The sequence below is a fragment of the Balearica regulorum genome, chromosome 9, assembly GCF_011004875.1.
Source record: "Balearica regulorum gibbericeps isolate bBalReg1 chromosome 9, bBalReg1.pri, whole genome shotgun sequence".
Lineage (NCBI taxonomy): Eukaryota > Metazoa > Chordata > Aves > Gruiformes > Gruidae > Balearica > Balearica regulorum.
The window spans coordinates 14,709,609-14,721,678 of record NC_046192.1 but is presented as its reverse complement, the minus strand read 5'-3'; the positions used below and the strand labels follow the sequence as shown (position 1 = coordinate 14,721,678).

The window sequence follows — 12,070 nt, the reverse complement described above, 5'->3', positions numbered from 1 at the left end:
TAATTCATATGGTCTTTGATATAAGAAGCAAAGAAACAGGACAAATCCCTTTAAGATGCATCCGTCACTTGATTTGTTCTTTACTGCAAGACACAGCTCAAAAGATAGTGAACATGATAAACAAATCAGTCTTCAAAAAGGAAGAAGTTCTATTGCACTCAAGATACATGGCTGAAAGTCAAACTGATTACCACTAAACTTGCAGTAGCATGTAATGTATCATACACAGTCTTTAAGGACATCTGTGCTACCTGCTGGCCCTAAATTCTCAAGCTTTTTCTCTCACTCCTCTTTTGCAGTAAATTGCCAGAAATGCCCAGCAGTGTTCTTTTCCCAATAGTTTTGCCTAATATTTTCCCCTAAGTTTTTTTTTACCCCAGGAGAGCCTGATAGTAAGCCTAAGTAGGAAATTAGCAACCCTTTTGTTACACAAAGATTCTGATAAGCAGGATTTTCTTCATCTTCCAACTTAAATGCTTTGTTCATTATGGGATAGTTGTTAACAAGATGCAGACACAATGGTGACATGAAAGCTTCTCAGACAAGAAGTTGATTACATTTCTAAACGTAAACTCAGATAAGAATGCAACACATCATGATACGTGTCCTGCACAAATTTGACTAGTAATTTCAACATCTCAAGAATGAGTCAAAAGCTTTTCAGGAGGCCTTACTATCAGATAAGGAAGTAGGACTATAGTATCAAGATGTTGCAACAAAAAGAGGGCAGCAGAAACAGGCCCAATAAACTGATGGTGGTATGCAGAAACAAGTATGTAGTAAGGTCAGGAAGTGGAATCATAAATACAACCATCAAGCAACCAACTGCAAAGGATACAAGATAGCACATTTTCTCCATCTAAACACTACACCCTAATCACCTCAAGACCTGGAGTTCCTAGTCAGATGCTAAGGAGTCACGTCAACTTTTAAAAGCTGTAAGTAATAATAATCTGAGGAAGAATGAAGAAATTAATCCCTGATTTGGAAAGATACCCCTTATGTACCTCAAACACAGACAATATAAAAGAGAGGGTAGCAGCATCTGAAAAACAGAAAGGGTAGATATCACTGGATCCCCCCAGTATAGGATTCTCAGTATCAGTATGTTCACAACTGATACAGCAAGACCTAACCACCTGTACAGAAAACCTCCTATAAAGCAGAGGCAACTGGAGATTAGAGTACTCCGTAATTAATCAAAGAGTAGTCTTTACAGATATCATATAATCTTAATATGAGTCTTGCGTTTGCTTTGATTTCATAAAGCTAAGGCAATATCTGCCCCTTTCTTTTTGTAATTTCCTTAGTTGCTAACTTATTCCTACTACAGTTAGAAAAGTACTGTTCTTTCCAAAGCACCGTAAGATGGCAAAGCCTTTATAACAAGAGCGCACCATGTTATAGAAGAGCTAAGGACCATTAGCTCTCTAGAATTCCAGTTATATCTGGTGGATCTTTACTGAAACCAGAGGAAAGTTTCAGATTTGCTATCAAGACAGTGTCCTCAGCAAGTATTTACCCTTTTTGTTCATTTCATAATCTGAATATTTTGGCAATACACTTTCACATAATCAGAATATCCTATTTGACAGTTAGAGGGGAGGTTGCAGCTTTGTTGCAATAGACAAATTCTGAACTTGAATTTTTTGTTTAGCTATTAGGTACATACACGTATTTCACACTCAGAAACCATAAGTGTATTTTAGATATAAATTAATAGTTTTATTACGTAGTTTTGTTTCTCTGCAGTATGAGGGAGCAATAGTCTGTTTGCCCTTTATGCTTTTGCACTGAACAAGCCAGTCAAATGAATCCAGTCTCAAGATAACAGAGTACATAAGCAGTAGAAGTGGGATAATACAGAAATACAGTGTAGTGGTGTTTTCCCTCAAATTTACTGTTTTTACATTTGAAAAAGCCAGTGTCTTTTCATCCCTCTCAAATGATAATGGGTGATCTATTAAAAAATTAAGCATATTGAATATTATAAAATAAAAAATACAAAATGCATATGGTATACCCACAGCCCTGGAAAAGGTTTATATATTCTTTGGGTACACTTAGTATCTTTTCTCCCACTACTTTTAGTCTTAATGAGATTTTAAAGACCCTGGGCTTTCATGCATCTATCGATGCTAATGGCAGGTAAGCTATTTCTCAACCAAACAAAAGCTCACATATCCTTAATTACCTACTAAAGGTTTCTCACCTCAAATCAACTGCGAATATTTTCAAACAAAATCTTGCAAGATCGATAATTACAACACAGTGGATATTTGGCAATAGTAGGCAAATTTAACACTTCATCTTGTCATTTTTCATCATTAGTTTTGGGATAAATCAAGTAGAATAGAATAAACAAATTCTTGAAAAGAGCAAGAATTCCAGGAACTTAAAAGAGTAATTCTAAAATCCTGCTCCCTAAATTGGAGATTCTTCTGGAGAAGAATCCTGTGGAGAGGTGTTCACACATGCACACACTTTTTAAACAGACTCCGACTTAGCAACGCACAAATTCAACCAAAAGTTATATCCTCAATGAAAGAGCAATTCCTCAGTCATCTTAAACAGTTTATATCCTCAATAACATCCCTGACCAGCAAAGCCAATACTTGTGTTCTATTCTTACAGCGTGCCTGATCTGATCAAGTACTGGTATCTATGCATAGATTACCCAAGTTAGTCACATCACCTATGGAAACGATAGAGTAGAAACACAGTTATTTCCAGCGTGCAGTTCCACTTACCCTGACACACATGGCTAAAGCAAATCAAGAGGAACCTGGGATACAACTACTACTCTTCATTACAACTTGAAGGAGCCTAAGTCTAAGATCTAGCTTGGAAGAAAGATGGTTGCACAGCACATGAGATTAACTCCAATTTTCCCGTTTAAGGAAGTTAAGAAAGGGCCTATTTCATTAATTACTGAATTCTTTACACAAATAAGAACTCCAGCCTATTTACATGAATGCTACAAGTCTAGGAAAGACAAGATATTACCTAGTTGAGCACTGAGCTTTTTTAATGCCTTTTGCTAGTCCCTGTTAAGATCACGAGGCCCGACACTGCTCTACCTACATTATTTTTTATTTTCACCCACCCAGCTCTTACTTAAGTCATCTTAAATCTAAAAAACATTAGTAGAAGTATATTGCATAAAATCAACTACATTGTAATAACACCATATGTTCTTTACATTGAAGTTCACCAGAAGAATCCAGCCAAATGCAGAGCATGACTACTTCCATGTAGTACTTGAAACAAACAAAAAGCCCACAAAAACCACACACAAGCTGCACCTTTCTGTCTTAAGAACAAGCCACATTTAGCCCCCCCATTACTGTCCACTGACAAGGAGCAATAGCAGCAGGGGAATCACCAGAGAGCTGGAGCCCAGGAAGGTGTCGGAGTGGGGCAGGTCTCCCAGCACTGACTTGCACCAGCCACCACCACTGTGCAAAGCGGTCAAGGCAGCCCCAAACCCAGCTCGGATGGCTGCAGCAGTGAGGAAGGGGACAGAAGAGGTCAAATGCCTCCCTCGGTACAGACCACAGAGCAAAAAAAAAAAAAAAATCAAACCCCAGTCTCCCAGCTCAAATTCCACACCCCTCTTGTCAGACAAAAGGGATAACATTCACAGCCAGAGGTCAGACTCCAAATGCGACATGCCTTTCCTTTGTACCAAAGGAATGAATTCCACTGAAATTTCAATCCACAAAACGTCATTCTAAACATCAGTACACAAAAATCTGTTACATGATCTATATACATCTTCTAAAAAATAATTACAAGATCACTGATAATTGAAGACTGAGATATTTAAAACGCACAGAAATGTTAAGTGTGCTTAATATCCATGTGTTCCTACTTAAATGAACATCTGGCACCCTGAAAGATGGAAATCTGGAATTCTCTTGCACAGAACTTGCTTTTTAAAAAAAAAAATTGTCAGACAAAATACATTTCACTACATATGGCTTCTGCAATTCCTCTTTGTATTATATCCTGTTTAAAATACAAAAATATATTTTGGAAGTTTAGAATCTTGAAAATCACATAGTGCAAACTGATCACTGCTTCATGTTGTTTCATACAAAATTGTCTGCAGAGGTCTTTAACAACTGTTACTGAAGGCGTAGCATCAATTCATGAAAAGAAGAAAGGTAATTTGTGCATATGCACTGACTACGGTTAGACTCACTCTCTCATGCAAAGCCACAATACAACTATTTAAATCCCCATTACTATTGACATACGAACTCTAAAAATTATTCAAGAGCACCGTGCCTGCATATCATAGAGTCTTAGAATTTCAAACAGACAACTTAGACTATCAAACAGAAAGCCTGATTCACAGAAAGATTCATGCCATACGAACAAGTTTGCCAAACATCTGACAGGCATTTTCTCTGTTCAAAACCTCCTCTCAGTCACAAAACATTTGAAGGGACTATTTTGCAGCAAATTATTTTCTTAGTCTATCCTTATGTCTTGTCAGTTTGAAAATGTATACGTTATCCCATAAGTTAGATTTCTCCTCTACACAGGCATAAGTTATTTACAGCGCATGAAAACAAAACAACTGATTTACCCTAGGTCTGAGGCCTGGCTACTTTTAATATTGATAAAGTAAAAAAGTTAACCATAAAGTAATTATTCTGCCAAATATGCAAGGACTCCTCTTGAAGATATCATCAGGAAGGCAAAACAATGTTTTAGTCTACTCTACTGGACTGTTTAAAGTTGTTTAGTTTATGATCATGATGACAATATCTACTATTTGTCATGTTCTTGATCTAATCTTTTAGTCATGTGAAAAAGTGGCAAGAAAACCAGGATTTATATTGTCACACAGAAGCATGGAAAACTCCTGCAAAGATTAAAATAATGTTACAGTCCACATGCTAATCTGTGTTTCCTCATAATGGTCTTCCATTGCAGACAGCTACTTTCACTGTTATTTTTGTTACAAATCTGCCACTATCAAAAAGCAAACTGCCTAAATTATTACCTAAAGGGATATCTGAATCTCAAACAAACAGCACAGTATCTACTCAGAAAGATCACAAATACATTTACACAGTTTAAACTTCTACATATGTTTTTTTAAGTAAATTCTGCATATACAAGTGAGAGAAAAAAAAGTAAATTAGTCAGAAGTTATTCTTCTATTTCCTGTCCACGTAAACAGGAGGCATGGCAAGACATACCATTAAGTAACCACACAGGGTTTTCTTTGTTTGTTTTGTTTTCAGTCCCTCATGACACTTCTGCATTTGCATCTCCTTGAGATACTGATTTAGCCAGAAAGGCCTGCATCAAGACACAGGCAAAATGGCCTCAGTTCTGTAAACTGTGATTTCAGTAGGAACATTTCTACAGTCATCAATGAAAACTAGATATTTTCCTTTCCTTTTTCTCCCAAAGCAGGTTATCAGGATGGAGTTTGTTTTGGGGACTTTTTAGAATGATTGACTACAGTAAAAATTCACCAATAACTTAAGTCTAAGTGATATTGTTTACTGCATAAAGTAAGAACATGAAAAATGTTGACTCTAAATAATACAGTTCTGAGTACAAGGTGATCAAGAAGCTAAGCCTGTAAAAAAGATCACAGGACACTGCTAACACAGCTAAATCAGCACACTTGCTATTCAGTGGCCAATGATTTCACAGATGCATACACAAAAAAACAAAGCTACCTAAAGCCCACCTAGCCCAAGACAGACAGGATTTCTATTTTCTAGTTGCCACCTTCCTAATGAGCATTCTATTTACTAACCCTGCTTTCCAGAGATGTGAACATTGATAATCCTCCCCCCAAAATGTAAAACTCATCTCCATAACTTTAGCTCTTAATGTAATTGCATGAGATGGGCTTTGCCAACATAAATGAGATACTCCGGGCTAAAGAACCAAACCTCTTCAAATCTAGCTTTAAAACTTGAATGACTAAGAGCTTGTATAATTACAGTTACATTGTGCACACACACACACACACACGCATAAATAAGCTGCCCTTCTAATTCCGCAAATACTCATTAAAGATCAGTTGCACAGGCTTAATATCAGTTCTTCAGCAACTGATCCTGCTGCTGTGCTACAGCAACATTATGATAGCTAGCAGATTTTGTCACTACTTCCACTGTAAGCTCCCTTCTCAGTGTGTGTGGTTTTTTAAACACTCCCAGATAAAAACTTAAAAAGACCAAAACCAAGGAAAATAACATTTTATATTCCTATTAGCAATTTGAGATATAGTTGAGATTTTTCAGTTTGCTGTTACTTAACATAAATCATAATCAAACAAAGAAATAGAATCAGAATCACCATTAAAAAACCTTTGAAATTCAGAATTATGACAGCCAACTTTTTTTTTTTTTTTAATTAAAGCAATTTAGGCGCACTCACCAAATCAAGACAACCTGATTTCAGGACACATTTCTCTAACCTCCACTAGGACAGACTGTAACAACTTACTATTAAATTTGAAAAGGCTTTAAAAGATCTTAGCATGAGAGATTTTGATGAAATGTATTTGAGAGGGCTCTTCAATTAAACTTCTTTACTCTAGTATGATTACCCTAGAAGAAAATGCTCTAACATTGGGTCCTATCTTCCAATACATCCTCCTTTCTTTAGGTCAATTATTTTCTTAACGTACATTTGAAAGATGTAGTCACAGATTTAAAAATAAATAAATCATTGACTAGAGTCTGAATAAAACATCACATTCACTGTAATCTCCACAAAAGCAAAGAATCAGAAATCTACAAGCACTCTGTTTAACTAACTCCATCAGACTCCTAGCAGTATGGACAGAGATGTTGTACATGTGTAACTCACCAGCATTCTGCTAAGATTGTCCTCCATGTCATTACACTTCAGCTGTGAAAAGTGCTGTTCTACAATCACATACTGGCAATCATAAACATAACAATCAAGTAAGGAAAAAGGTAAAAGACGACTTACAAACAAATGTTTAGCAGCTTTCTCTTCTCACTTACTCTACCTTTCTTTTTCTGTTCTTCTGCAATACTTTCCACCCTGCCCTGCCAAGTAAGTTACAAACTTGCTTTTCAGTCCCAAACACCAAGGGCAGAAAGCCCAGACCAAACGTTTCTTTGGAAATTCCTCCTATAACAGCTAGGTAAGTCTGAGCAAAACAAACAGATTTTCTATGCAGAGCTCTTGGTCACATACCTCTTAACACCTTAAATGCGGCTGAGTTTACCCACGCGAGCAGCCTCAGTGACTTCAACAGTACCCCAACCACAGAGAGATTACCTGTGCTATAAACCCATGCTGAGTAAGAGGAGTTTCCTTGCTACTCGCAGCAGGTTAGGAAGCAGGCTGTACTGCAGCACCCTACCCACTGGAAATCAACACAGAAGGTACAAGTCTACTGATGTTCTGATAGAACAGAAACTACTGTTTCTACTTCAGAAAGTAAGAAGTAGACCAAAGTATATGCGTTAGGCACATACGATAACTTCTCTGACTACTGAACAAGACCTAGTCCAAGTAAGTTAAATAAGTCACTTTACTCATATTTTAAAGTGACAAAACACTTCCTGTTCCCTGGGAAACAGATGCTATGTGACTAAAATTTGGTTACACAGTACTAAAGAAGAGAGAAAAAAATTAATAAATCTAGAAAGCCATAAAGTGGCCTGATTGACCTATTCAGCCTGCATACCCTACATAAACACAAGGTTCATCTCAGCTGGCCCCATTTAGATAGACCAGAACTAAAGTCACAGAAGAAGAAAATCAACACACATAGCAGGGAACTTCAGTACAAGTCAGTCTTACTTACACGGCAGGCATCCCTACACCAAGGAATGCTTTAGTTCAGTCTAAATGGAAGACTCAGACAAATCCCTTTGAAAGAAATACACTATAATCACCAGTTCTACCCAGAAACTACCCATGATATACTTTTACTAAGAATGGTAATTGGCAAGAGTTTCATTTATATTCTTTCATCCACCTCCTTCATCCCTCATCTGTTCTGCAGCTGAGGTCTCAGGAAGTGAATACAAAAATAAATAAAAAAAATTAAACTTCAGTGACAGATCAGGACAAAAATTATTTCAAAAATACACAGCTTTTTCTTGATGCAGTTTTAATGATTAGAACAAAGTGAAGGTTTTTCTAGAGAGTTCTTACAACTGCACACATCACAAGCAACAGAATTTTGCTTTTTATATTATTTGTTGTTTATCAAGATTGTTAACTGTTACTTACAGCAGATATATTTCCACATCACTTAAACTTGCTTCTCCTTTCTAAAAATTTAGTTTCAGAGTGATCCATGCGGCTGCTACAGTGCATACCTTGCTCATTAAGAGAAAACGTTCTTTAGTTACAAGAAGAAAAAACAAAAATGAAACATCAATGTAAAAGCCTGTTCCATTAAACTCTGAAACTTAAATTCTTATTGTTTAAAGATAAGGAGAAAGTATTATTTCACAATACTATCTGCATATCAAAAAACACTCCAGGAATTCCTGATTCTATACATAGAACTTGCCAGCACAGCTCAGTTCTTACTACTCAAGGACTGCTCCAAGGCCCCTCCCCACATGACTTCTTCATTTGATGAGAAGTCATCAACATGCTGTAGGAGAACTGCAAACATGTTTCCTTGCTAGATCTTTGGTCTGTCCATACTTTAAGAGAGGGAGTCGTGAAAGAAAATCATGTGATTTCAGTGAGGTTACTTTCAAAGTAGGTTTAAAAAAACATGATTGCAAATTTGCAGAAGTGTGTCTGAATTCATAGCCTTTTCCATTACCCTTTTTGAAATCAGAGTCTAAACCTCAAGTTTCTAACCCCAAACTGATCTCATATGTTATATGTTTACAAACCTAGTGATGGAATACGCCATCATTGCTTCAGGTTTTATAATTCAAAGATTTCTTTATCTACTGGGGGGGGAGGGAGCATGCCTTACTATGAAATAACCCACCATACTTCTGACGTGAATCTTTATAGCCATTATTATCTAATCACATATCAGCAACTCAACAGCGACAACCCATGCTCCCTTTATATGCTTTTTAAGCGAGCAAACAAACCTTTATTTCTTTGAATCAGGTAACTATGATATTCCCAATTACATCTCAAAGCCAAAGGAGGTCAACATGAACTTGATGAGAAACAGGTAAGCAGAAAGCCATGTGTCTGAAGCTGTATGTAGCACCATGTTTTAAAAGATTTAAACAGCTCCCTGTGAAAACAGGGATAGGGTGACTCAGGAACTCTGATTCACCCATGTCCTCCCAGTTCTCTCCACGACTATAAGAAAGTAAACTATGACATTTCTATACACTATATGCCTCCCAACAGGTTTATTTAACTGCTCCAACAGGTATACTGATGGGAAGGACAGAGACTACACCCACCTGCTCAGCAAGGTCAAGAGAAAGCTGCAGCTCTGCTTTGCTATAAGATAAAGAACACAGCACAGGAAGGTGGTTTATGTCCACACTACTCCCTGCAAGAATGCTAGGACTTCGTAATGACCTTGCTCTACATTAGTGTCTCTACCATTCCTTAATAAAAACACTGCAGTAAACTTCATTTAGAAGGTTTCTAGTATTTGGTTTAGGTAATTCATATGGACACTAATAACGACCAAAGTTATAACAGCAAATACTAATGACTAATAACGAAAGATATAAACTTTTTTCAAAAATACTACAGGATTTTTGCTTCACAACTTTAACCACTTCCTATCAGTTAAAGGTTGGAAGGACATTTTGGTGGCATCAAGTGATTACACCATAAGGTTTTCTGCAATTTCTTCAAAGGTACTAGTATCAGAGACTATCAGAAAGACCATAATCTACTAGAAGACCCCGACAAAGGATTTTCCACAGTTCTTTTCCTTGAAGGAAAGGAATCAAAAGGGGCAAAAGGAGAATGATACAAAGTGAATTCAAATGAACTAGTATGTCTTGAAGAGACAGCAGCACACTTTTGCTTACAAATTTTAGTCACAATTTCTTGCTTTCTCAAGTGTATTCTCTATTTCAGCAGGTATCAGTAATTAAAAAAAATTAATGGTTTATTTCTATGGTTAAATTAAGCCAATCTAGCTGCATTGTCACCAACTGGATGGACCCACATTAAACATAGTTGTGTCAGAAAGTACATACGCCAGCAAGCACATCCAGCTCAGGGCAAAGTTTTGTGGAACAGCTAAGCCAATGTAAAAGCTCACTGCTTAGCTCAGGGGAGGTGTCACTCCCCACTGCCTTCCTCTAGCCTTGCTTCTGGCAGTGAAGTTTCCTCTTCCTCCTCCCCACAAGCTTTAGTAGGTTTCAGACCCCTTGAAACACTAACTCAACACACTAACCTAGCCGAAAACCATCCAGTCTCTTCTGCCAGGGCAGCTAGCTCATTGAAGGATCCAACAATACAAGTCACAGTCACCACAAAAAACAGTGGCAGAAGCAGCCAGGGACAAGCTGGCAGCAGAGACAGGAGCAGAGGAGGGAAGAACAGGAACTCCAACTTCTGCCAGGGGTAAGCCATTCAACCCTTCTTCTCTAACTTCCTCCACATCCCAAACTACGCGATTGCTAAAGCTGACACAAAGAGGAGGTATGAACACACAGCCAACCAGAGGAAGAACAGGACTATTTCCCTCAACAGCCAGAGCTCACCCAACCTGTGCCAACCACAGAGCCACAGGCACTCCAAACACAGTCTCACAGAACAGGAGGGGCACAGTAGTGACATATCACATCAAGTCATGGAGCTGCTTGCCTCTCCATCAGCTAACAGCGTGATAACAGGCACAGAAAGTGGGCCTATGTTCACAGACCAGTCACACATCCTACGTTGAGTAGATACAATGGTTCAAAATAGATAAAAGCATAGGGAAAGATGAAGGGGAAAGCTACCCAACATAAACAGAAGTAAGCCTACAGCAATGACAGACAAGTAGTCACTCAAGTGGGGAAAAACAAAAGAATGCATGTCTTGGCCCGAGAACGGGAACTAAGATTATACTGAGCTTGTTTAGTACTGGCACCCCAATAGTGGGCAGATTGAGTATGGACACACGCAGCAGATCCAGGCGGGAGACACTGGGAGCTGAAGTGTGAGCACAACTGTGAAGAATCGGAGATGGACCACCGGGGAGTTCATGCTCTCGAGCCCGAGCAGGCATTGCTTCGGCTACTGAGCATTTCCTGCACCGGCTGCCTGACACCCTTCACCCACACACATCTGCTCAAAGGCAGGCGACCCCAGCACTGTTCACTGCAGACTGTGCCGCCTCCACACGAACCCCAGACCCCGCACATCGCCCACCCAGCCGACTTACCACACGTGCTGCCCCCTCTCCTTGCGCTTCCCACCTCCCACCTCCCCTTCCTCCCCTGAGCTCCCCCACACCCCAGCAGGCACCTGGTCCTCCAGAGCCCCACAACAGCTCCTTCCTCACACACAGCCCCTCACAGCCCCCCCCTCCACACAGGCTGCCCCTGCCCTGCCACCCGGTACTCCCCAATCCCTGTCCCTCACTCGTCCCACGTAACCACCTCCCCACAACAGCCCCGGCCCGCCACTCTCTTCAGAGCCGGCTGCCCACAGCTCGCCGCCACCTGTCACCCTCCAGGGCGCCCACACCTCCTGTCCCCACAGCCCCGTCCCCATTCTGCTGCGCGGCCTGTCACCCTGCAGACACCCAACCCCGCTTCCCGCCTCCCTGCGCGGCCCTCAGCACCCTGCCGCTCCAACGCGGCCTGTTCCCCCGCACGACCCCGGCCCGGCCTCCTCCCGGCGGCACCTGAAGCGCGGCGAGTCCTTCAGGCACTCCTCGAAGTCCACGGTCACCTTCATCCTCCCCTGCCGCGGGGCGCGCCGCTGCCTCTGCCGCCGCTGCTGCTGCTGCTGGTGGCGGGGCGAGCCCGGAGCGAGCCGAGGCCGGCCGCCGGGCGGGGCTAGGCTGGGGCGGCGCTCATGGCGGCACGGAGGGGCGGGAAGGGCGGCGGAGCCCAGCGGCGGGGCGGCTGCTGCGCGAACACCGCGCCGAACGCTTCTGCCC

The 12,070-nt window shown here is 40.4% G+C and overlaps 1 protein-coding gene across 2 annotated transcripts in view; it reads right to left on the bottom strand.

The window, feature by feature from the left end:
* Nucleotides 1–12,070, bottom strand: part of ACAP2 (ArfGAP with coiled-coil, ankyrin repeat and PH domains 2) — a 68,955-nt gene extending 56,885 nt beyond the window's left edge. For both annotated transcript variants that reach the window (XM_075761208.1, XM_075761207.1), the window contains exon 1: nt 11,813–12,070. In XM_075761208.1, the coding sequence (XP_075617323.1) occupies nt 11,813–11,865 (53 nt within the window). In that variant the 5' untranslated portion in view covers nt 11,866–12,070. The remainder of the gene's footprint in view (nt 1–11,812) is intronic.